General features: G+C 36.2%; 1 protein-coding gene across 2 annotated transcripts in view; it reads right to left on the bottom strand.

Annotated features, from left to right (window-relative positions):
• The window catches only part of TNFSF13B (TNF superfamily member 13b), a 33,715-nt gene extending 7,175 nt beyond the window's left edge, over nucleotides 1-26,540 (bottom strand). Inside the window, exons 1-3 of one of the 2 annotated variants that reach the window (XM_060080139.1) lie at nucleotides 26,211-26,540; nucleotides 26,045-26,132; nucleotides 10,264-10,320 (exon numbers count right to left, since the gene is read on the bottom strand). In XM_060080139.1, coding sequence (XP_059936122.1) covers nucleotides 10,264-10,320; nucleotides 26,045-26,132; nucleotides 26,211-26,540 — 475 coding nt within the window. The remainder of the gene's footprint in view (nucleotides 1-10,263; nucleotides 10,321-26,044; nucleotides 26,133-26,210) is intronic. The other variant, XM_060080140.1, reaches the window with a different exon arrangement.
• Nucleotides 26,541-26,847: the final 307 nt, after the last annotated feature.

Here is a 26,847-nt window from a genome sequence, read left to right as displayed (position 1 = left end):
TATAATATGTTTCTACATCTTAAAATTCACTTAGATTTTTTTGCCTGCTAGTTAGACCACAGATAGATGCTAACAAGAAAATAGGCATTAAATGACTATTATGTAGGCTGCTTATCTAAACTAGTATGAATCACTCCTTATAGTATTTAGGAATTTGGAAAGGAAAAATTTCAATGACCACAGATTCTTACATCTTCTCCTCATACATAGAAAAGCACTAAAGTCATTAAACTGAGAGTCTATTCTTTGTGATTAGCAGTAATCTTTTGATGTTTGACTAAACATTATTTTCCAGAAAAAAAAAATTAGATATATCCAGGTCTCCCTTGCTTTTTTAGAACTGTTTCTCAGAGCTATCTGGGAGGCTGTCTCCCAGGCTACAGTCCTCAATAAGACACTGAATGAACTCCAACTCATAGATCTTATATTGTGCGTTTTTATTTCAGTCAGTGGAGGTAAATCCTAGGAGTATTAATGCTTAGTTTTGCTAGTCAACAGCTAAAATACTGATATATCTTGGTATATAAAGTGTGAACTTCCCAGCTCCACTCAGCTTTAAATACTTGATGTATTTAAATGTTTTGGAAAACTTAATAAATTACTGTGTACATTAATATGTGAAATTAAATAAAAATAATGCCAGTATTTAAATGTAAAAATAATTTACATGTATTTCTGAAAATGCCTGCTTTTGAAAGAGTAGATATTTCCTGTACTGATATATATGAAAGACTTGTAGATAAATTTTAGGACAACAAATTTTTATAGGAAAATCAGATCCATTTCATTAATATTTGTTTTCTATTCTATTTTATGAATAGGAAATTTCCTCCCAAATATTTATACTTCCAGTGTTATTTCCCTCAGTAATTGAATATAAATGCTCCAGAGAGCAGCTATCAATCACAGCTATCACATTTGGTTACTGCTCCTGATTTTCTATTTTATTATCTTAAAACTCCTGGAAATAGTTTTAAGGGAGAAGATACTAATAATATTTTTTGAAGATAGATTAAGTAAACCAATTTAAGAAATCGGGATTTTTAAAAAAGAAATAGGGATTTTTTTAATTGAACAAATATAGTTTAGCAGTGAAATTCATGTAATCATATGCCTGATTCTGTAGATGAAGCAGGACTAGGAAAATCAAAAGAAACAGAAGCCAGACAGGCAGAGCCATGCAGGCTGAGCTACCAGAAGGGCAACAAGAAGCCCTGTAGGGGCTGTTAGCAGTGGGGGAAAAATTACTATATCTGTGTTTTAGAAACACCTCTATGTAGTTACCAGGTAAGAAATGTGCAAAACTGGAGGCAAGGAAACCAGCCAAGGTGAGAGACGATGGTGGTTTATACTAGGATGGTGAAATGAAAATGAAGAAAAACAGATTAGTTCAAATTATATATATGAGGAATCACTGATAAAGTTTTGAGAATAACGTACTGACTTCGAGGAAGCAGTCAAGAATGACACCCAGAATTCTGGATTGAACAGCTGAAGACATGGTCAGCACTTACTGAAATAGGAGACCTGGAAAAAGACCAGACTTGGGGAAAAGTTCTAAAGAGTTCACGCTGATATGCCACCAAGATACTCAGGAAAAGATGTTAAGTAGACAGAGGTACATATAGGCTTGGATCTCGGAAAAGTCATCTGGGCTAAAGAACTACATTTAAGCCATCACACAGGCATGCTAAGTGACAACATAGGAGGATTTAGGAATGCCAAAGAAATAAGAATGAAGACAATGGGACTGTGGCAGAGGTCTGAAAAACATCAATACTGAAGAAATTTAAGAATAATTTGCAAAGAAATTTAAAAAGCAGTGGCCAAAAAAGCTAGGAACATGGTTGGAGAAACAAACCAAGAAAAGCACGTGTTTCAAAGAGAAGGGAATCACCATGTGTCAAATTCTACAGTGAGATTAAATCTCATCATTGCCTCTATGAAATAATTATGTTGAAAAACAGAATAAACAAGAGACTTCCACTATCAATGACTGTGGAAATCACATCTCTCCTTTTTTATCTCCTGTAAATCCTATGAAAGAAACATAGATGTGTGTTCTTCAAAATAACTGCAAGGGATGCCAAAAGCAACTGAGATCACACTGAAGCTGAGCATAAAAATGAAGAGAAGAAGCAAAGGAAATAGTCAATGGGCTGGAACAGCAAAGTTCACATAGAGTCAGTAAAATCAACTCACTAATGGTGACGAGTCCCTCAAACACACACACAGAGAAATCTACAAACAAACAAAGAGGAAATGTCAATGTTAGCTAAAAGAATTTGGGAAATTAGGGGGGGAAAGTGCTCACTTAAATGAAAGTAAAAATTTCAGAAGGGAAAATAGGTTTCACACAAAACAAAATGAGATGGAAATTTAAAAAAGAGCTAAGAATTTGAGAAAAATTGTAAAACTATAGAATATAAAAGATAGGTAACGAATTACCAGTATATACATAATTGGAACCCAGAGAGACAAAACAAAAACAACAAAAAGTCAAGCAGAACAACCACTTAGAACTACTGCAGAATTAAAAGACCCATTATGTGTCAGAGAAAGTTGATTCAGAGTTTTATTAGTTTCTTAATGCAGCTGTAACAAATTACCACAAACTTAGTGTCTTAAAACAATACACATTATTATCTCCCATTTGAAACATCAGAAGTCTCACTGGGCAAAAATCAACATGTTGGCAAGTTGTGTTCTTTCTGGATGCTGAAACGTCCATCCCTTGCCTTTTCCAGCTTCTACAGTCTGCCTGCTTTCCTGGGCTTGTGGCCCTTCCTCTTCCCAGAGAGCAATCACATCATTCTGAAGTTTGTTTTCATTGCCACATCACCTTCTCTGACTCTGACCCTGCTAACTCTCTCATACAAGGACCTTTGTGGTTATACTGGGACCACACGGATAATCCAGGATAATATGCCCAAATTCCTTATCTTAATCACATCTTCAAAGTCCCTTTTGCCAGGTGAGGAAATAAACTCACAGGTTTCAGGGATTACAGTGTGGACATGTCTGAGGAAATATTTTTCTACCCACCACAATAGTCTACCTTCAGATATATAATAAAATAAGTACTGAAATTTTAAGGTAAATATATAATTCTTTGTGTAACTAGGCAAGATAGTCAAACCACTTATGAGAAGAAATTTTCTCTTACTTTAGTTTTCTTCAAAGTGCACATAATGCCAAAGGCAAAAGACAGTGGAGAAATTCCTACAAGTTACCCAGGTAAAGAAAGGGTAAACTGAGGATTTCACACCCAGGCATCGGTCCTTAAAGTATAAAAACTACAAGGAAACAGTTTTATTAATGCAAACACTAAGAGAACACTAATTGTTCTCCTGTGGCGATTTTGAATAAACTAGTAGAAAACAAAATTCAGGAAACTAAGATATGAATGAGGAAACCATAGCAAAAGGACTTGCAATGGGTATTGAATATATTTACTGTAAAAACACATAAAGAGGATGGTTTGATGATAAAGAATACAACAGTTTTATACCATACAATGTAGAGATTATATAACTAGCAAATACTGAGAAGTAGTGGAGAAAAAAATGTTGACAGTAAATTCATCAATTGCCTCATTTGTAACAGCTGGGGCTCAAAGAATATAAATTAAAGTTGAGAGATCAAGTAATAGAAATATAAACATTGTAACAGTATGTAGATAAACATTAAGAAATGTAATATCACTATGTAAAAAAATGGATGGTGGAGGACAGGAATGATAGAGAAAATAAAGAAAAATCATATTTAATTTTATTACAGACCAGAGTAAACAATCAATGTATATTATCTAAAGATATAATTATAATGTCAGAGTAACATCATGAAAAATGACAGAGTAGAAAGCTCAAAAATAAGTCCCTTTGTGGAGGCAAGGGTATACAATAGAGAAAAGACAGTCTCTTCAATAAGTGATGCTGGGAAAACTGGACAGCTACATGTAAAAGAATGAAATTAGAACACTCCCTAACACCATACACAAAAATAAACTCAAAATGGATTAGAGACCTAAATGTAAGACTGGGCATTATAAAACTCTTCAAGGAAAACATAGGAAGAACACTCTTTGACATAAATCACAGCAAGATCTTTTTGGATCCACCTCCTAGAGTAATGGAAATAAAAACAAAAATAAACAAATGGGACCTAATGAAACTTTAAAGCTTTTGCAAAGCAAAGGAAACTACAAACAAGACAAAAAGGCAACGCTCAGAATGAGAGAAAATATTTGCAAATGAGGCAACTGACAAAGGATTAATCTCCAAAATTACAAGCAGCTCATGCAGCTCCATATCAAAAAAAAACAAACCACCCAATCCAAAAATGAGCAGAAGACCTAAATAGACATTTTTCCAAAGAAGACATACAGATGGCCAAGAAGCACATGAAAAGCTGCTCAACATCACTAATTGTCAGAGAAATGCAAATCAGAACTACAATGAGGTATCACCTCACACCAGTTAGAATGGGAATCATCAGAAAATCTACAAACAACAAATGCTGGAGAGGGTGTGGAGCAAAGGGAACCCTCTTGCACTGTTGGTGGGAATGTAAATTGCTACAGCCACTATGGAGAACATTATGGAGGTTTCTTAAAAAACTAAAAATAGAATTACCATGTGACCCAGCAATCCCACTACTGGGCATATACCCTGAGAAAACCATAATTCAAAAAGACACATGCACCCCAATGTTCACTGCAGCAATATTTACAATAGCCAGGTCATGGAAGCAACCTAAATGCCCATCGACAGATGAATGGATAAAGAAGATGTGGTACATATATACAATGGAATATTACTCAGCCATAAAAAGGAACGAAATTGGGTAATTTGTAGAGACATGGATGGACCTAAAGAGTGTCATACAGAGGGAAGTAACTCAGAAAGAGAAAAACAAATATTGTATATTAACGCATATATGTGGAACCTTGAAAAATGTTACAGATGAACTGGTTTGCAGGGCAGAAATTGAGACACAGATGTAGAGAACAAACGTATGGACACCAAGGGGGGCATGGGGGTGGTAGTGGTGTGATGAATTGGGAGATTGGGATTGACATATATAAACTAATATGTATAAAATGGATAACTAATAAGAACCTGCTGTATAAAAAAATAAATAAAATTCAAAAATCAAAAAAGAAAAAGAAAAGTCCTTTTGCTAAGGCAGCAATTAAGCTTGCAAGAGGTTATAGAATCCATGTTTTTGGATATATGAAATCTAGTAAAAAACTTATAGAGACCAAGGGAGTGTTTAATGAAACAAAAGGTGTAAATTTCAGTAAGAAAGTATTGTGGTATTTTTGCTTACTCATGTACCACCCCTCAATTTCCAGCTTCGTGGCAGCCATGGAGATGGTGGCCTGAGATCCAGTTGGTGTCTTGCTGATGCCAGGAAGTGCAATACTCACTTTGTTCTCAAAACATTGTGACTCTGGATTTTGACCTGCCTGGAGTTTCCATTTAGATGGGAGCAGCTCCTCAGCCTGGTGTCAGTCAAAAGCTTTACAGAAATACACTACCTGTAGCCACCTGTAACAAGGAACAGTGGATAGGGCAAGCAGCAGATTGACAAAAAGCCTGAGAAGGATGAGGCTAAGGAGGAAGATACTTCAAGGAATAAGGGCTTTGAAGTATTACCACATACACCAAGGAATCTACAGTGGATTGTGCATGACCAGAGCAGGATGCATGTTCAGAAAACACCTGAAAGAACCCTAAGCTAACATCTCTAGTTGATCTTTGCTCTTTGCTCAAGCAGGATGGGAACTCTAAGGCACAGTTGCTGGTAGCCTAGCTAAATGTTGAAGGAGTGCCCCAGCCCAGAGATAATGTGCTCAGAAAAAGGGAGTTTGGTTTTTGTTGGTGGGGGTTGTTTTGGTTTTGGTTCCTGGCATTAAAGTAAATCTCTATCAGGATTAGGATTGGAGATAAAAGAATCTCCAACAGGATTACTGCAGAGATAACAGAAAAAAGACTTCAGTGATCACACAGAACAAGGAGTACAGTTTATTTTTTGAAAAAATATTTTGGAAAATTCAATAAACAAATGGACAACTGCAGCCCACAACAATCAACAACAGCAAACCCTGGGGATGGGATTTCCAGAGTTACCACACTGTAATATTCAAATTGTCCAATTTACAAAGAAAAATGTAAAGCATACAAGCAAACAGAAAATTATGGACCATTCACAGGGAAAAAAAATGGCGTAAACCATTCCTGAGGAAGCCCAGATATTGGACTTACTAGACAAAGATATTACATATTTTAAATATGTTTAAAGAGCTAAAGGATACCACGGACAGAGAACTTAAGAAAACTGGGAGAAAAGTGTATGAACAAATAGACACTATCAGTTAAGAGATAAAAATTATTGTAAAAGGAACCAAACTCTTTCTTTAAAAAGAACTTGTGGAGCTAAAAATTAAAATAGCTGAAATAAAATTTTTACTGGAGAGGTTACACAGCAAACTTCACCAGGCAGAAGATGGAATTGGCAAACTTGAATATAGGACGATTGAAATTATCCAGCCTGAGTAGAAGAAATAAAAAGGAAAAAAAGGAAGTGAAAAGGGCATAAAGGACCCATAGGACACTCCCCATCAGACTAATATATGCATTATAGGAGCCCTAGAAGGAGAAGAGAAAAAGGCAGAAAGAATATTTGAAAAAATAATGGCCAAACTCTTCCCAACTTTGTAGAAAGAATGAATCTACATATCCACAAAGCTGAATGAATTTCAAGGAGAATAACCTTAAAGAGATCCATACCAAGATGCATTATAACTAGCAGCTGAAAGACAAAGGCAAGCACAGAATTTCGAAAGCAGCAAGAGAAGAGCAATTCCTCAAGTACAAGGGATGCTCCATAAGATCAACAGCTGATTTCTTACTTGAAACTATGTAATCAAAAGGCAGTGGGATGACATATTTAAGGTTCTGAATGAGGAATTATGCCAGTAAGATGGTAGAGTAGGGAGGCTTACCCCTCATCCTTCCACAGAAATGCTGATTTAACAATAATATTGTTATCAAAATACCGTGAAGAGACATTCAGGATCCAGCTAAGAAGTAGAAGCAGCCTAGAGGAGCACAAACTGAGAAGCAGTCATATTTATACAGGTAAGAAAAGCAATTTCAATTTACTCACATCAGTCCCTCCTCCAGACAGGCTTAGCTCCACCCCAAGAAGACTGTCTCAGCCCATGATTCTCACATGGAGGGATGGTGACATTGGACTGTGCACAAGGCCTCATGGCCTCCCAGGGTGCATTCTGAGGAACTGGTTTCTATCTTGCCTCATACTGAGCACTGAACAACCAAAAGATCTTGGTCCCTTGAGACAGTTAGAAACAAAAAAGGGGAGTGCATCACCTTATAGTCAGAAATTTTTTTGTCGTGATTGTGGAAAAGCAGAGAACTGATACTTTTTCTCAGGAGGGAAGGAAGGATGCAAAGGAGCTTTGCTCCCAGCCTCAGAGTGACTAACAGTGAGCACTGCCGACAGGGAAAGTGTATACCAGTCAAAATCAGTCCAAGAAGATGGGGAGAAGTAGCTGCTTCTTCAAATGCACAGACAACAAAGCAAATCTACAAGGAATATGAGGAATCGAGAAAACACAACACAAAGGAAGAAAAAAAATCTCCAGTAAACAATCTGAGAGAAATGGCTATAATGAGTTGTAAATCACTTTCAACTCTAGTAAATATAAAAGTTAAAAGACAAAAGTATTTTTTTTAAAAAAGAATTATGACTACAATAATGTGTTAATACATACACAAGGTAAGCAGATGTAAGTTGTCACATTAACAAGCTAAAGTGTAGGGGAGGGATAAGTAAAAGTGCAGTTCTGGGATAAGATCAAAGTTAAGCTGTTATTAGCTTAAAGTAGACTATTATCACTCGGTTGTTTTATGTAAACCCCATGTTCAGCAGAAATAAAAACCTGTAGTAGATACACAAAATGTAAAGAGAATCAAAGCATACCACTACAAAAAATAATCAAAGAACACAGAGAAAGACATTAAAAGAGGAAGAAAGGAACAAATGAACTGTGAAACAGCGAGAAAACACTTAACAAAAGGGAAATAATAAGTCTTTACTATCAATAATTACTTTAAATGTAAATGGATTAAATTCCCCAGTCAAAACGCATAGAGTGGCTGAATGGATTGGAAAGAACAAAATCCAACCATATGTTGCCTACAATAGACTCACTGTAGCTTTAAGGACACACATAGACTGAAAGTGAAGGGTTGGAAAACAATATTCCATTCAAATGGTAAACAAGAAAGAAGAAGTGGCTTTTCTTAAATCAGACAAAATAGACTTTAAGTCAAAACCTGTCACATGAGACAAAGAGGGTCATTATGTAATGATAAATGGATCAATTCATCAAGGGGATAAAACAAATATAAATATATATGCACTCAACAGTGGAGCTCCTAAATATGTAAAACAAATATTAACAGATCTGAAAGAAGAAATAGACAGCAATACAACAACAATAGGATAATTCAGTACCCCATTTTCAACAATGGATAGGTCACCCAAAAGAAAATCAGTAAGGATATAGCATACTTGAACAACCCTACAGACTAAACGAACTTAACAAATATATAGAGAACATTCTAGCCTACTATAGCAAAATATACATTCTTAAGTGCACAAGGAAAATTCTCTAAGATAGATGAAATGTTAGGACACAAAGTAAATCTTAACAAATTAAAGAAGACTGAAATCATATCAAGCATCTTTTCCAACTAAAATGGTATGAAACCAGAAATCAGTAACAGCAGAAAATTTGAAAAACTCACAAATATGTGGAAATTAAACAATACACTCATGAACAACCAGGGAGTCAAAAAGAAATCAAATGATAAATCAAAGAATATCTTAAGACAAATAAAAATGAAAACACAACAAACCAAAACTTATAGGATGCAGTAAAGCTGTACTGCTGCAATGTCCACACACACTAACATTTACACGTTCAAGGCTTACTGGCATCACAATGCATCAGCCCAAATGGCAAACACCCAGATAAGCACCCAGATCTTCCAAGGAGGATCAATGTAGAGTAGCCACCATGCGAGGAAGATCACAACACTCTGTGAAATTCAAGCTCACAATGGAGTAGCAGCTGCATTGTTTTTGCATGATTTATAGCATTTTTGGTTTTGGCCAAATGTGTAAAATAAACCTTTTCCAAGTTATATTTTTAAACTGGTCCTTAGGGTCTTCTTCTGGCTCTATTTTAATTCTTAGGGAACAATTTGCTACCTAATAAAAGTTGCAAACATATGACTTTGGAAAATGCAGAACAATAAATAATAAGAGAATTTCAAATATTTTAGTATTTGGGTTACATTTAGGATAATTAAAGTCACATAGAAAAATACAGATGAAAGGTAGTGTTCTCCAGGAATCATTGCAAAGGCCAATCCAAATTCATTATCTTTCTTGTGTCTCCACTCCTGGCCCCCAGCTTAACCTCTTGACACTTCTGAACTCCCCCTTGTGGTTCACAACCCAAATATTCCCTTGCTCCCACCTGCTTTATTTTTCTCCATACCATTTAATTTTATCATTCTACATTTTACTCGTTCATTTGTTTGCTTTTCTGTTTTCCCTTCATGAGAAGGTAAATTCCATAAAAATGAGGACCTACATACATGTTTCACTGCTGAGCCCCAACACCCACACAGTAACTGGAACATTGTATGTTTTTAACCAGTATATGTAAAATATAAAGCAATAATTTCATACTGGAGATTTATCACAAAATGTTATATTTATTTGTACATATACTTACTGATAAATTAATATAAAATGTATGTTCAGTTTAACTTCATCCTATTGTAATATTCTACAACCTAATATAACAGATAATGAATAGTTGTGAAGAGGATCTTAAGGCACCATAGAAGCCAAAATCATTTCTAAATAATAAAATACTGAATTTGATTTAGTACTGATTTTATCATGTGCTACTTATTTAAAATTTGTATGTATTAGTATCCTTAAGGTAATTCTCTTTGTTAGGTTATTACATTAGCCTAAATATTTACTCCCCAATCATTTTAAATAAATTTATTATTTTAAATCTGATTGTAAGAAATTTTGAGGCAGATAGGTGATTTGAGATGGAGTTTGAATACAATCTTTAGACTTGAAATGTACAGGTAATTGGACTGAATTGAATTCTAAGTGGAAATGTTCCTGGGAATATTTTATTACCTTTTCGTATGGTAGGCGTGTCACTGTCTGCAATCAATTGCAAGCAGTCTTGAGTGACTGAAAAGCAAAAATATATCATTTTAGTCACTTGAATAGAAATAGTAAGGGAATAAAGATGACCAAGAATACAAAACTGTAAACGCACTCCTCCAGTGACACCAAATCAGTTATACTTTCTATATGGCCTATATCCTGTTCTTAAAATTACTTTAGGAAATGTGCCCACAGGTTCTTAGTATAACTTTTACTTGAAATACAATATGTACTTGAAATTCAAGCTTTAGAAAAACTCTATATGCTGTTGAAATACAGTAAGTATATCATCTGAACAGTTTAGCTTAACTTATTCTAAAATGTTATGCCTGTATAGAAAGCAAGTTTAGCCACTGTCATTTGTTTTTCAATTCTCTCAAATACACAAGCCAAATTATCAGATTACTCTAAAATGATTTTTTGTTTAAAAAAATCTAACATTAAGTAATAACTCACTAGTACTGAAAATATCACTATTAACATTACTGAAAATAAAAATAATTGCTAAAATACATTGAGCTAATATAAATCCAGGCAACTTCACAAAAATCCCAAGATTTACATACTGAAAACTACGTCATGGAAAGTGTAAACAACTTGTCCACTCCCCAGGGATAGAAAATGACAGGGCCAGAATTTAATAACGCCTGTTTCACTGTGGAGCCAGTCAGGCTTTTGGTAAAATGTTTTGGACTAGAAAGAGAAAGAGAGCTACAACGTCTTTTTAAGATAAAATGGAAGATTTCCCTGACACTGCATCACCAGTAAATCTTCTGGGATGCATCAATTCACATCACACATCACATACAGAATATTACACAGAGTATTCCAAAGAATACATAACTACTCTATTAAATAAAGACAATGCCTTCAGGTAAAAGCAAAATAGGTACGCTGCCTGTAGGAAAAGAAAACAAAGCAGTAAATATCTATGAAAAATATGAAACATGAACCTAAGTGTGCCTATTTTAAATTAAGAAAATATTAGTTTAGATCGTTTATTATATAGCAAGTATTTTATTCTGCATTGAAGTAATGCTTTAAAAACATTCTTCACAATGTATACATTTTAGGAGCTTATTAACACAGTGGAGAGTTCCTGCTGCAAGTCACTAATGGAAAACATGGAATAACAGATGTAATAATTATGTAATATTCTGAAGTTGTGCAAATGCATAGGCCTAAAAAGAATACTGTTATAGGCAGTGATCACATATGAAAACCTGCTAAGAAATTTCCCTTGGTATTTAAAGGTAGAACTATAATGATAAAAACTGCAATTCCTTTATAACCATGAGACTTTTCTAACACATTTTTACATTAATGTGATGGTTTGGATAGGAGCAGAACATTTTGGCCACTTTGCGGTTTTTTTATTGACCTGGAAAACAATGGCAGCGATGTCTATGCCACAGGGAAATGTGACTCATTACTGCAGTTACTATGGTAGACCCTCTGCCACAGAAAATATGGAAAAACATCGTAACAGGCAGAATAGCTGTAAATAAGGACAGCTTGAAAGAAAGGAACAAAAGAACATCCAAAGCAGCCAAAGTCTGAAAAGCACAAGTCTAGAGTCACCATATTAAACCTATTTTTCTGACAAACACTTCTTGAGGAATTATGACATACAAGGCACCGTGATAAGTTTTGTGAGGGATGCAAGGGCCAATCAGAGCATGAAAATCTTTAATCTTTCCTCCACAATGAAAAAGAAGAGGATCTTGATGAAAGTCAAAGTTAAATTTCCAAATTTTCCATCTTTCCTTTGTCATGTGCATGCATATTGTAAAGATTAAATGAGATAATAAATCTGAAACATTTAGTACTGTACTTGGGACATAATAATTGCAAAGTCAATCTTGGCTATTATTAGTGGTATTGTTCTTAGTAGCATCGAACCAAATAAACTGGGAACACAAGGGGAGGACATTAGGAGAGCAAGAAGACCAAATGAAGCTGATAAAGGGCTCAAGGATATACTATTTCTTTCTTTTCTTTTTTTTTTTTTTTTTGACCACACGAGGCACCTGGGATCTTAGTTCCCCAGCCAGGTATCCAACACTTGCCCCCTGCACCCCTACAGTGGAAACACAGAGTCTTAAACTCTGGACCGCCAGGGAAGTCCCTAGAAATACTATTCCAATTAGTCCTCTCCTTGACTGTTTCCACAAACTCCTGTAGGAGACTTACCTTTTCTATTTAGACAGAAAGGGGTTTACCTAATGAGTGCTGCCTGGAGACTACCAAACTGATATGAAAATATCTGAATTTTAATCTCCAAAGCCCAACTAAAACTTGGCCACAACCTACACATTGAAAATTTATGATCTATTCTATCACACAGTAGCAGAAATCTAACTTTTAGAAGAAAATACACTATGGAGAGAAATTTTTATTTCATGAAATACTCTTCAGAAAAGAAAATGAGATATTAAAATGACAGTTCAAGGGTAGTGTTTGAATTATATTCACTAAAGCTAGTGCTATTCATTAGTTTTCCTTATTCCAGAGAAAGTCACTGGGCTTTTCAAGGAGATAAGTTCTTGGAAATAAGAACAGGACTTTCCATCCTGCCCTCATTAGATGCTGTTCAGGTCCCATCAACCCTATCAGTGCTACTTACCTCTTCAGCTTTCAACTCTTCCTTTTAAGGAAATTTGATATCTATTATCAACTTATCTCCAGTTCAGTCTTTTAGGACTCTCTTTCCAATTCACCATAGATCTGATTTTAGACTATAGATTATTGTTCACAAAAAGTTGGCCAAAAGAGAGCAGTACTGTTTTTGTATCTCCCAATAGCATAGATATCCAACCACAAGAGTTTTGAGAATGCATAGCCTAATATAAGAAACATAATATTGATATCAATTGTAGTATTAATTGACTGTGTTTGGTTTTCAAATGTCTTTCACACATCTTTCCTGCTGCTACAGTTGAGGGGAATTATACAAGAGTTTGAGAATGGTTTAGCTTTTTAACTAAGCAAGGCAGTAGCATACATTAAAACATTTCTGTGTCAGTGGGGAGACATATTTCTAAATATATATATATATATATGTGTGTATATATATATATATATCTCATATTATAATGATGTGAGAACCACAGATAATTAATCTTAAGTACATTTTTACAGCATAAGAAAATTTACTCATAATATTAAACCATGTGAAAAATATTTCTAAATACAAAACATTATATTGATGACAAAACTAGCTTACAAAAGAGAATTCCTAAAATAAGAACTTTTAGACAAAAGTCATTTGCTATTGCTCAATATTTGATACAATAAAATCCAACCAACTTCACAATTAGAATAGTGGTTGGACTGACTGTGATTGAAAGCCACCTTTTAAAGGGGCTTTTAATCAGGAAAAGAGATTTATAGGTTTATGGAATTGCTAATATCTGTTGTATTGTTTTCTGTGTTGGAACCAAACCTTTTCAAACTGGAATCCAGTTTATTATACATTATTTCAACAAAGCTAAATCTAATAGAAACTACCATAAATAATACAATTATTGCAGATTATGCATGGTTCCCATGAAAAGCATCCCACAATGAGCTTTTCCCATTACTCGTGTCCTGTCCATATGACCTACACCCACTAACTCCCATATTTCTCACGCATCTCATTCAAGAAGCTTCTTCTAAGCTCTTCAGTCTGAATGAGATGCCCTTCCTTCATCCTCTTTTATCTTTCTTCTTTTTTCTGTTGTCTTACTTATTACATTGTACATTTTTCAAGAATGAGGACTCTGAAGATGATGCCTCTCTTCATTTCTGTAGAGCTTTCATTCAGTACATGGAAGTCATGACAAATGTAGGAGTTGGAATTTTCTTGAGCTACTTTTGAATAAATCATCAGTGGCTGGAAAAGTTTAATTAAGAGAAATCCCTTAAAGATCTAAATATTGACCTAATGCTGGACATAGATTTATGAAGAAATCAAAGAAATCATGGTTTTAGGATAAACATTTCTACTGGAATGGGAAGACAAAATTTTAGGGGTAGAAACTGGATTATAAAGTTTTATATGATCAGGGATAAGCAGTTTGTGTAACTGGCAAAATTTATTAAGTTACTTATTGGTAACTCACAAAAACAATGAATTGAGTTTTGAAAGAATTTCTAGAGAGCTAGGTTGAGAAGTCTGTATTTGACTTACTAGAAAATAGAAAAAATATTAAGAATTTTTAATCTTGAGAGGGGCTTGCCTGGTACATGTTGTGCTTGAGAAAGACAATATATGTGTCTATGTGTAGAATGAACTGCTGTAAAGGGAGAATGAAAGCCAAGGTTTAGCTCTTGACTGGTAATAAATATAATATGCGGATGATTTGGTTTAAAATGAAATTATATAAGCGGAGCACCCAAGACAAACTGTGAAAAAAATTTAAAAGTTTCTAATGAGTATATGTGCTTGAAGGAGAATTAAAAACTAATAATAAAAGCAGGTTTTCAATTTTGGGGAATTCACAAAGATGGCAGCACTATAATGGCCTTGGGGAAGTGAGAAAGGGGTGCTGAATTTTTGGAGGTCTTGGAATGAAGCTGATAAAGTAGAAATAAATATAGCAGATAGAAGTAAAGAAATATATTTGAATTGAAGATTTTCTCTGTGTATATGTGCACAGAAACAGTCTTGACATGAACTGGAAGTTGCTATGTACCACTCATAATATAATCATGTTCTATGACTAAAGTAAGGCAGGATATGTAAGATGGCAGCCCTCTGGATAGCCTCATAAGAGTAAAGTAACAAAGACAAAAAAACCCAAAAATACCATCTTCATCTAATGTTGTTTAATTTTGCAAATGATCAAATATTTTAACTTAAAATTACCAATTTTATAGTTGTCATCATCTCCACAGGATATGTTTTTTCTTTGGTCATGACTTCTTTGCATTATTTTAGGATATTTCACTTTACTAATGACACATACTCAGAAGGCACTGGCTATCACTAACTTACCAGTGAAGGACATTAGCTTCATAACAAAACATGCAAACAGGTCTGAAGTCAAGGAAGGTAAAACCAAAAAATACAAATACACCTGAATATCTGGAGAAAGGTGGCAATAAATTGCACAATTGGCTGTTACATATTCAACTCCCGCTTGGACATTCCCACCTGAACGCCATAGTGATCTCAAGTTTCATCTGCCTCAAATCTATTTCTTGATCTTCTCCACAAACATTCACCTCTCACTCCTTCTCTGTTTTCTCTCTTAGTGGGTATATAACTGCCCTCTGAGTTGCACAAACTAGAAACTTTATAAACATGCCTTATTTCTTCCTCCTCAATCTTGAAATTCAAATAATAACCAAGTTCTAATGGTTTGAACTTTTAACTTTTGTTCAATTAAGATTTCATCTCTCATTCATCCATTCAACAATTTTACTGAGCACTAAATTTGTGTCACATGTTGCACTTAGGGATACCAAAAAAAAAGGAGATATAATTCCTACCCCCATGGAGCTTACAATATAGTGGGAAGAACAGGCATGAATCAGTAACACCAAAACAGAATTAAAATTGCAACTGTAAGAGAGATACAGTGCCCAGATGTCTGATCCAATGAGGAAGGCTTCTTTGAACGGTGGCAAGTTTGGCTGAAGGAGAGAGAGAGAGAGAGAGAGAGAGACAGAGAGAGAGAGACAGAGAGAGAGAAAGAGGGAGAAATGGTAAGATGGGGAGCATCGTAGCCTAAATTCAGATCTTTACCCTCACCATTCTTCACAATTACCTTAGCCTACCTAGTTGTGCCTCTTCCATTTTCTACAATTCCTAGTCCATCACTTGCATTTCCTCGAGTTATCTTCCTAAACCCAAATCCTATCTTGTCCTTTTCATATTTATAATTCCTTCAAAAGGTTTCTTTGTACACAAAATCCAAGTCTACCTGCACAGCCTCATGACCCTCCTCTCCAATCCCCGCTGCACTTAAACACACCTTCTCAGAACAGGAGGTCAGCTTCATGTTTCCAGGCCCTTGTATCTGCCATTCCCTACGGCCAAATATTCCTCACCTTTCCAACTGGTGAAACTTCATTCATGCTTCAGGGCTCAGGTCACATACCAAATCTTTCCCTGATCCTTCTAGCTAAATATTTGATGCCATTACACTTTGTACGTACATCTATTGAAATACATTTCACTATATGTACTAATTGTTTCTATAACTGCTTCCATCCCTATACTGTGAGTCACTTCATATTAAGGGCCATCATTTACAAATTTGCAGTGTCTGGTTTACAGCACATTTAAAAAAATCTGTGGAGCAATTTAGAAAAGAAAGTAGACATCATACCAACATCTAACCTCTCCAAATAATTCTTAAAAACCCCATCCTTACATCCAAATGTATAATACATGTTAAATCAAATTAAATTAATGTTTTAGGGAAAATAGCTTCCATTAAAAAAAAAACACCTATGTCCATGATGTCTGAACTCTGTAACAATAAATCTTTGGGTCCATGGTTTTATGGAAAACATTCTTCATAACGAATAATCTCAATAAGTTTTTGAAATGTCATCCATAGAACTGTAGCACGCTACAATATTTTTTTAAAGTAAATGGTTGTGTGCTATTTCTCTAGAATTTCTTACTCTCTAGTTGCCAGAAGAAGCTCCAGGGTAGTAGATAGAAGAGAAAAAAGATGAGCTGAAGTGTAGCTTCACCACTTGTGTCAGTAGATACCATGAAGCAGTTATTTTCCATTTCTTTGTCTACCTGACACAGGATAGTCAGAGGAGAGGGATGGAGAGAAGAGGAAAGCCTGAACTTCAATCAATCAACATTTGCAAAATTCCCCAAGGAGATGGCAGCTTACTATATAATGAGGTCTTTTCTTGTATTTTTTTCTATTTCCTGTTTTACTACTGTTACCATATCTTGGATATACTCTCCTCTTACCCACATCTACTCAACCTTTAAAACCCAGCTCAGCTTTTCTCCGCCATGGTCTAGATAGTCTTTCAGTCTGTGATCTTGACTACTGACATTCTGTGATTCCATAACTAGCCATCCTTCTCACTGGTATAATACTGATAATAATTTAGGCTTCTCCAGGATCCAATAACTTTTCTCAAAACTGGTGCTTTATTTGAACGTTAAGCACATATAGCTCACGTGATCAAAAAAACTCAGAATTTATAGTCAAGATAATAAATTTAACCTTAGTTCTTAAACCAATTAGCTATTTAATCATGAGATTGACACTAAATTTTGAAATACTTTTTCTTATTTGTAAACTGAAAAAAACCAATATCTATTTCATAGTGTTGTGAGAATTAGTTGAAGTCGTAATTTGCATGTGTTTTGTAAAGGCAAAAACATTGCTATTTTTAAATTATTTATTATCTTGAAATTACATTAGCTTTTTAAAATTTCTCCAACTCAGTACTGGGTTTCTGAAAAGAGGGGTTGGCTGTGCCTGCTTCAATTTTCTCACCTAAAAGGCAGACAATAATGCCAGCACTGCAGGGTTATGAAGAGGGCAAATGATAATCATAGGTCCACCGGGCCTAACCCAGAGCTTTCACATGGACCATACTGGGCTAATTTCATTCCATTTCTCTCCCCTTTTCTGTATATTCTGGAGAGCCTACCTCAGAGCTTTGCACAGCAGGTGTCTCCTCTATTTTGAGAAAAGTCTGTTTCTTCTCTAACTCCTCAGAAATGGGGATACTTTTTTTTTTTTTTGATATGTCCTTTGAGGAATTTTTATTTTTTTAACATCTTTATTGGAGTATAATTGCTTTAAAATGGTGTGTTAGTTTCTGCTGTATAACAAAGTGAATCAGCTATATGCATACATATATCCCCATACCTCCTCCCTCTTGTGTCTCCCTCCCACCCTCCCTATCCCACCCCTCTAGGTGGTCACAGAGCACCGAGCTGATCTCCCTGTGCTATGCAGCTGTTTCCCACTAGCTATCTATTTTACATTTGGTAGTGTATATATGTCCATGCCACTCTCTCACTTCGTCCCAGCTTACCCTTCCCCCTCCCCGTGTCCTCAAGTCCATTCTCTATGTCTGCGTCTTTACTCCTGTCCTGCCCCTAGGTTCTTCAGAACCTTTTTTTTTTTTTTAGATTCCATAAATATGTGTTAGCATATGGTATTTGTTTATCTCTTTCTGACTTACTTCACTCTGTATGACAGACTCTAGTTTCATTCACCTCACTATAAATAACTCAATTTCGTTTCTTTTTATGGTTGAGTAATATTCCATTGTATAAATGTGCCACATCTTCTTTATCCATTCATCTGTCGATGGACACTTAGGTTGCTTCCATGTCCTGGCTATTGTAAATAGTGCTGCAATGAATATTGCGGTACATGACTCTTTTTGAATTATGGTTTTCTCAGGGTATATGCCCAGTAGTGGGATTGCTGGGTCGTATGGTAGTTCTTTTTTTAGTTTTTTAAGGAACCTCCATGCTGTTCTCCACAGTGGCTGTATCAATTTACATTCCCACCAACAGTGCAAGAGGGTCCCCTTTTCTCCACACCCTCTCCAGCATTTATTGTTTGTAGATTTTTTGACGATGGCCATTCTAACTGGTGTGAGGTGATACCTCATTGTAGTTCTGATTTGCATTTCTCTAATGATTAGTGATGCTGAGCATCCTTTCATGTGTTTGTTGGCAATCTGTGTATTTTCTTTGGAGAAATGTCTATTTAGGTCAAAGAAAATCCCACAACAAAAGAGCAGCTGCCCAATGCAGATCCTGTAAGTAGGACTTGACCTATAAAAAGCATAATTAACCATTAAAACTAATATCACCCATTTCTATGAACTATTAATGAGAATGCATCCCTCGACATTATGAATTTATTTTTAAAATACCTAGGCATGTCTGCAGTTTTTTTTAATGTTGAAAGTATAAAGAATTGTTGAGCTTTCAGGGATTAGATAGAAAGACTTACCCTGGCCTCCCTATTTAAAATACAGACATGTCCTCTTACCTTTCTTCACCCTTAACTCTGCTGGTTCTCTTAACCCTGCCCTAAATTTTTCACTTTTGCAATGTATTTGACATTTTCTAGTATTATAATTTCCTCATTAATTATGTTTATTGATTATTTTCTATGGCTTTCCACCTCACTGCAATGTAATCTCCAATGCATGGGAAACTTTTATCTGTTTGTCTTCTAATCAATACCGAACAACTAGAACAGTGCTTGGACCTCCTAGGTCAGGGAAGATTGGAAGAGATACAATATCACTTCTGGCTGAACTGGTTGATTCGCTTCCTGGCTCTTCTGTTTCCCAAAACTTTAAACTTGATAAGAACAGGGTTCAAGGTTTGGTTACCAGGTCACTATTTTCATTTTAAATACTTTTGTGGAAACTGAACAGATTCCAGCTCTTGCAACACTGAAAAAGAAGGCTCTCGTTATTTACAGCAGGGGAAAAGAAAAATGACACTCAGGGAAGATTCTGGTCAAAGATCACCATGACAGCAGCCAGCTGTTTCTGTTCTAGGAAGGAACACACCCTTGCTGGGTAAGAGGCTGCCATTAGCCTCATCTGGGGACAAATTGGATGGCTGAGTTATACACTGCATGCTTTTAACACTCACTTTACAGCCTTGTAAGTTACAGCTGAGCCCAAAATGCCAATGAAGCAAAGACTGGATGTTACAGACCCCTTAGATACCCCATCTTTTCTTGCAAAGGAAATGGACAATGGATTTCAAGAAAGAAATATTAATATTTCAAAAATATTAATAGTATTGATATCTTTATGTTTAACAACAAAAATGTTTACCTCAGAGAAATACTTTAGTTATACTATTAGGTGTTAACTTATGTGCATTATATTCAAAACTCTGATTTTTAAAAACTATTAAATGCATTCTGGTGTCCTGGATGGCTCCCGGAACATGATAAGACCTTAGCGGAAAAGCTGGTGAAATTCAAGTAAAGTCGGGAGTTCAGTTAAATCCTAATGTTGGTCTCTAAGTTGTGACAAAGGTACCATGGTAACATAAGATGTTAACATTAGGGGAAACGGCATGAGGGATATATGGCAGCTCACTGCACTGTTATTGCAACTTTCCTGTAATTCTAAAATAATTTCAAACTAAAAAGTTTATTTAAAAATGGAGAAAAATAAAGTAGATTGGTCAAAATTTTACAAGAAATATTTGAAAGATAAAATATGGGCAAATTTTTCTGCTCTTGTTTTTATATTTCTTTGAAATGCTCATGCTTTCACCACTTCATTACTTTTTTTTTTTTTTCTTAACTTTTTGCCTGTGCCATGCAGTACGGGGATCTTAGTTCCCCAACCAGGGATAGAACCCACACCCCCTTCATTGGGAGCACAAAGTCTTAAGCCTGGACTGCCAGAGAAGTCCCTTTCACCACTATTTTTAATATTACATTTGAGATGAGTATAATAAACATTATTAATAAAAAATAATTTTTGTCTTTCTATAATCTAAAATACATGGGTTTAGGGGCTTCCCTGGTGGCGCAGTGGTTGAGAGTCTGCCTGCCGATGCAGGGGACACGGCTTCGTGCCCCGGTCTGGGAAGATCCCACATGCCGCGGAGCGGCTGGGCCCGTGAGCCATGGCCGCTGAGCCTGCATGTCCGGAGCTTGTGCTCCGCAACGGGAGAGGCCACAACAGTGAGAGGCCCGCGTACCACAAAAAAAAAAAAAAAAAAAAAAGAATAAAATACATGGGTTTCTGATAACTTAAATTCCCTACTGAATAACAAGGAAAAAAATGAAAGGTCACCTAATTTTATTAATAAACTTTTTTTTTTTTTTTTGCAGTATGCGGGCTTCTCACTGTTGTGGCCTCTCCTGTTGTGGAGCACAGGCTCCAGACGCGCAGGCTCAGCAGCCATGGCTCACGGGCCCAGCCGCTCCGCGGCATGTGGGATCTTCCCAGACCGGGGCACGAAGCCGTGTCCCCTGCATCGGCAGGCAGACTCTCAACCACTGCGCCACCAGGGAAGCCCTAATAAACTGTTTTAATTCAGTTAGAACCCATTTGGAAGAATTCACTTTCTTGATGGACTCTGAAGATGCTTATCTTTAGATTCTTGAAATGAATAGAATTATAGGTAAGTGCAGGTTCAAAACATGGGTCATCATGATTTCATCTGTGAACAAATTTTCATGTGTAATATTTTCAAAGCCATGTCACTTTAGTGTTTTTGTTTTTGTTTTAATTGGGACTATCTCCAAATACACTTATGGGCTTAAAAGTGAATTTTTGGCTATTGTAGGCCATTTGGCAATTTTAATCCTGGATTTCCCCACATTTCTGTTTGTTATATTATAACCAGAAATTATCTTATGAAACACATGAAACTGAGACTTTCACTTGAAACACAACATAATTAAGAAAAACAAAACTGGAGCCACAGCGCCAAATTCTAGAATGAAGTAAAAGCAGCACGTTTACTCCGGGGGTGGTCTGCAAGAAATACTCAATGGATGTGGAGACTGATGGTGATGTCTGCCCTTCATCTCCTGCTGTTCAGCTTGTGAATTTCACTGACCTGTGTCCTGAAGATACATGCCCTTTTCTGTATGTAAATAATATGTCAATTAAAATTTTAAAAAATTAAGCTAAAAACCCATGAAATTATAGTTAAAGAAATTGCTGAATATGGGAGCTTCTCTATGACTTTTCAATGAGCCCAAATAGTGCCTCTACTTGGTGCACCAAGAGAGTCTGAGGCAAGGGGTTTCCAGACTGCCCCTGCGACTTTAGCCTTATGATCATGCTCATTCTTTGGTTAATTAGTTATTTTAAAGGTCAAGTTAAAAAAATTTCATAAGATGGCCTTTGATCAAAACCTGACAAATGAAGAAATATGGGAAAATCCCTTCCCCCCCAAAATGATGTCAAATCATTCTATCTTATTTGATATTGGCCCCAAAATTGATTAACACATATTCATGGAATACCTACAGGGTGCAAGTGTCATGATGAATATACAAAAGGAGAAATAGGACCAGACCACAGAGGTCTCTACTCTTTAGTTGAACAGATGGGGTATACACAAATGAAAAGAAAACAACCTTCCTAGGTAATATGTGATGAGTATCAAATACCAATGCAATAACTAGGCTTGCTGTGTGCTGGGGAGGTTCGACTTTCTAGCCCACAACATACTGGAATTTACTTACAAACTGAATATCCACACAATAAAATTGAGATGCCTGGTGATATTTGGGTTGGATTTATAGAAAAATAAGAATGAGTAACATTCTGGTATGTTACTTAGCAATATTCAGCTGTGAACCTTTTTGACACAGTTATAAAATAATGGCAACTTGATGTTGAGGAGTATATACAGAGAGCAGAGTATTTTAGAAAAAATCTAGAATAATATTATAATTCTGTTAAGTATAAATCCACTGAGTGTACTACTGACGTGGCTTAAAAATAAGCGTGAGATCAAATACTAAATCGTTTACTGAAAATTCTATGTTTTTTAGCAGTTTAACAAGCTATTTGAAAATGCTAAGACTCCTAATAGCAATAAACCCTTTTTAATTTACCTATGAAAGAATAGTGAAACCTATATAAGGAAAACTGTCTTATTGTGAAATTTAAAATTCTGTATTTAATAGAGATATTAAAAATTCTTGAATACATCAATTCAAACTGTGAAAATTCATTTTCTTCTTCAGAGTTACAGTTTTTCTAAAATTCCAACAAAAACGTTTATAGAAAATGAATAAATAAAATAGAAACTAATACTTTGAAAGTAAAAGGGATAACTCTGGCTTTTGAGTTTTACCTAAAATAAATCACAACAACTAGAATGGAAACCAAAACCAAAGAAAGTTGCTAGATTCAAACTGCAAAAAATTTTCTCAATTCCAAAAAAAGGACCCTACCAAACAGAAAACAAACAAAAATCATGGAGTTTCAGACGACCTTCTTGTTATATATATATATATATATGCATTAATTTTGGAGTAAGGCTAAACAAAATAAATGTTCCCTGCACAAAAGGATAGTGCCTAAAACAACATTCAAGCCAATTTCATTGACCGGGAATAACTGACTACATCTGGGCTATGGAAACCGGGTCCATTCTGATTCATTGGTTAGAACTTTCTGCTATTCTCCAAACTTTCTAAAAATTGCAAATTATTTGGGGAAAATTTTTGTCAGTATACAATTTTTGGATGCCCTAGTAACACAAATATGAAAAAATATTCACATGGGAGGAAATTTTAAAATATTAATAGAACATATTTGGTCAAGTGGGACTCAGGGAGTTATTGATTTCTTACTCAACTCTTTCCTTCTTAAATCTGCTGTAATGATTCTATATCCTCTTTGGAATGGAAATGTTAGGGTTTAGTTTTAATATTAATATTTAGAGGCAGGGGAATACTAGCAGACAAGGTTGAAGAAGATTGAGGCATCCTCACCCTACTAGGCATTGAAGCTCATTTTATTATAAAATTACTTAAAATATTTAATGCAGATAAATAGGAAATAAATCAATGAAAAAAAAGTCTCAAAATAGATTCAACTATAAATGAGGAACTTAATATAATATAGTAAGCATTCCAATGCAAATGAGCTAAAAAGAATCATCTAATGAATTTGGCCGAGATACTTAGCAACAGTTTGGAAGGAAAAAGTAAAAGAAGAAAGAGGAAGTTAAGGAAGGAAGGAAAGAAGTTCCTAAGAAAGGAAGTTAGTATGACATGACCTACCAAAATAAACTCCAGGACTAATGGATTAAATACCCAACTACAACACTAAATTACAAAAAAAGTCAAAATGGCAGAGAAAAGAATAAACTACTTAAGAGATTATGAACAAATATATTTTTAGCTTTGATGTATTACAGAAAATTTAAAAAGTGTATCACATTAAATATACAGATGCAAAATCTCTGTACAAGTTTTAAAAACTGCAAAATATTGTGAAAATATTTACATCAAAATTTTGATAAACAATATGCCTAATACAGAGTTTATTCAAAATTATTTTAAAAATAGGACAAATGAGGGAAGTTGTAAATAAAAATTAGCAGAAGATAGAATTAGAAGTTATCAAAATATGCAGAAAGATAATTCTTATTTGTAAGCAAGCAAAAAATTAAATTTGAGGCACTCTTTTACAACTACTAAACTAAATATATTTTTAAAGATAAGATGCTGCAAGTATGTGGAGAACTTGTACACTGCATTTCTGATTGCATACATTTGTAATTCATTTTGAAAACAGTATGGCAACAGGTAGCAAGGGTGCTAAAGATGTTCATCCTCTTTGGCTCAGCCATTCCATGTATGGAATTTATATTGAATATATGCATAAAATTCCTCAGAAACAAAGAGATCTGCACAAAAATTTTGGCATGTTCCATTCTATCAAAAAAATGGGAAATGATAAATAATTGTATGATAACAAATAAATATGGATGTGTGAGAATTACTTAGAAACAAGGAAAACATTTATTGTGTAATAAGTGAATACAAAAATATACCACAGTATATATACTGAATTTTTTCAAATATGTAAAAAATATAGATAAAATGCAAAATATGAAAATAATCGATGTGTTAAGCATAGTAAAAATATGAGTGTTTTCCAGTTTTAAAATGTTTAAACCCAATCCTTTCTGATAACTGGTACAAAGATATGATAACCAGATAAAAAATTTACAGTTGTATAAAACGAGGAAGAATTTTTTCCACGAATAAGGCACTGAGTGAAAAATAAGTTTACAGAAGGAGCATTCTGTGTGTGTGTGTGTGTGTGTGTGTGTGTGTGTGTGTGGTGTGATAGGACACCTATTCTGTCTCTCGTGCACTTCTGTTCAGAAGTACAAATACATGTAAATAATTACACCTGTTGGGTCTGCCTCACACTCACCGTGAAGGTGAAAGGAAACAGGAGGTGGGGCGATACCTCTCCTAGTACAAGCCTGCCTGGCACATTCTAGGGGCTCAAGAAAAGGTTCCTTCAATATAAAAGAGAAACAGCACCAAGGATTTGTTAAATTGCAATATTAGTAAGTGCCATTCAAATGCTCTTTCTCAGCCTTGAAATGAAGGAACTAGAGCTGAATCACGTCTTGGGAGGCCCCACCAAACCTGAGGGGTCAGGAACCCACACCATTCTGTGGGACACATGCAGCAGGAAGAAAGGTAGCAATCGCTAAGGAACTATTACAAGGAGGCTATAAACGTGTGGAGCTCCAGGAAAAGCACACATTAAAGAAAAGCATTACAATCTGTGTGTGTGTGTGAGTGTGTGTGTACAATAAGCTTTTTAAAAAAAGCAAGACAGCAAATAAAGCACAAACATGCACCTGCTTCCCGGGTGATCTACACGTGGTTTCACAGCGGCTACGCCCCCCAGGAGATGCTGTCTGGCTGCTCTTCTCTGACAAAAGCTCATTCTACACTGGCATGTGGTGCTTTTTTCCTGCACTGCCAGATGATGCTCCTGACATAGGAGTGAACTATCAATTTGAGGGGAAACGTGGGCCCCTTTCCCCTGTTCTAAAGTGCCGCACAGATAAATACCTCTCCCCACAAAATCTGCTCACTGTAGGACAAAACATGCTGTCGGCCTATTACATCGGCCAGGGCTTGGCTTTGCCCTGGAGCCACACCTGGCTGGGACGGTAAGTTTCCAAGTTTCTAGGTCCTGTTTGGCTCCCCTCTCCTCCTCACCTGTGAACTGGGATCCCTGACTCCTAGCCGCTTCTGTGCCCCCAACATACCTGTTTCTTCTGCATCCTGCAGGCCACGCTTACTCCTGCTGCTTTGGCTGGAGTTGCTTTCTCCTGGAGTTGGTAGCGCAAAGCTCCCCTGCCAAGAGAAAAGCCCCCCGTTATTGCCAGGGCGTCTGGGTGCGGGAGCATGGGGCTGGGGCTGCCGCAGACTCACTTTCAGGGCGGAGGTTGCAGCTGCAGCCTCCCGCAGGGCGGCCCTGGGGGCTGCGGCTCCCGCCTGAGGGACGCCGGGCAGCTCCCGCAGCTCCTCCCGGAGCCTTCCCAGCTCTGCTTGCAGGGAAGCCACGCGGCAGAAGGAGAGCACCGCGAGGCAGCACGACAGCAGGGCCAGCAGCAGGGTCACGGCCAGCAGCTTTCCATCTTTGGAGAAGCGGACAGAGGGGCTTTCCTTCTGGGGGAGGATGAAGACTGTCCCCTTCAGTTTCATTTCGTCTCTGGTCTTAAGGCGAGAAAGGCGTGACTGTTCCCCTGTGGAGTCATCCATTTCCCTCCTTGAACTTTGAAGGTTCGGGCCCTTAGAATAAGTGACCACAGAGAATGGATCATTTCCTGTTATCTGTGTTTGTTGATGTCCTACATTGACTACATGGCCCAGCCCGGCGCTCACTCTCCGGAGAGTTCTCCTGAATTTTCTTCTCTCTGCCCGGCTGCATCTCTGCCCCTACTGTATGATAGGTCTTCCTGGCATTCGCCCTTCTATGTGATTGCTCAATCAGTCTTCCTCATTTCACTTTCAGTTTTTGTAAGAATTTTAATGGCATCTCAGAACACTCATGCACAAACGGGCCCCT

Source organism: Mesoplodon densirostris, chromosome 17, assembly GCF_025265405.1.
Source record: "Mesoplodon densirostris isolate mMesDen1 chromosome 17, mMesDen1 primary haplotype, whole genome shotgun sequence".
Taxonomy (NCBI): Eukaryota; Metazoa; Chordata; class Mammalia; order Artiodactyla; family Ziphiidae; genus Mesoplodon; species Mesoplodon densirostris.
Note: the sequence above shows the minus strand (reverse complement) of the source record. Positions and strands in the feature narration are given on the sequence as shown.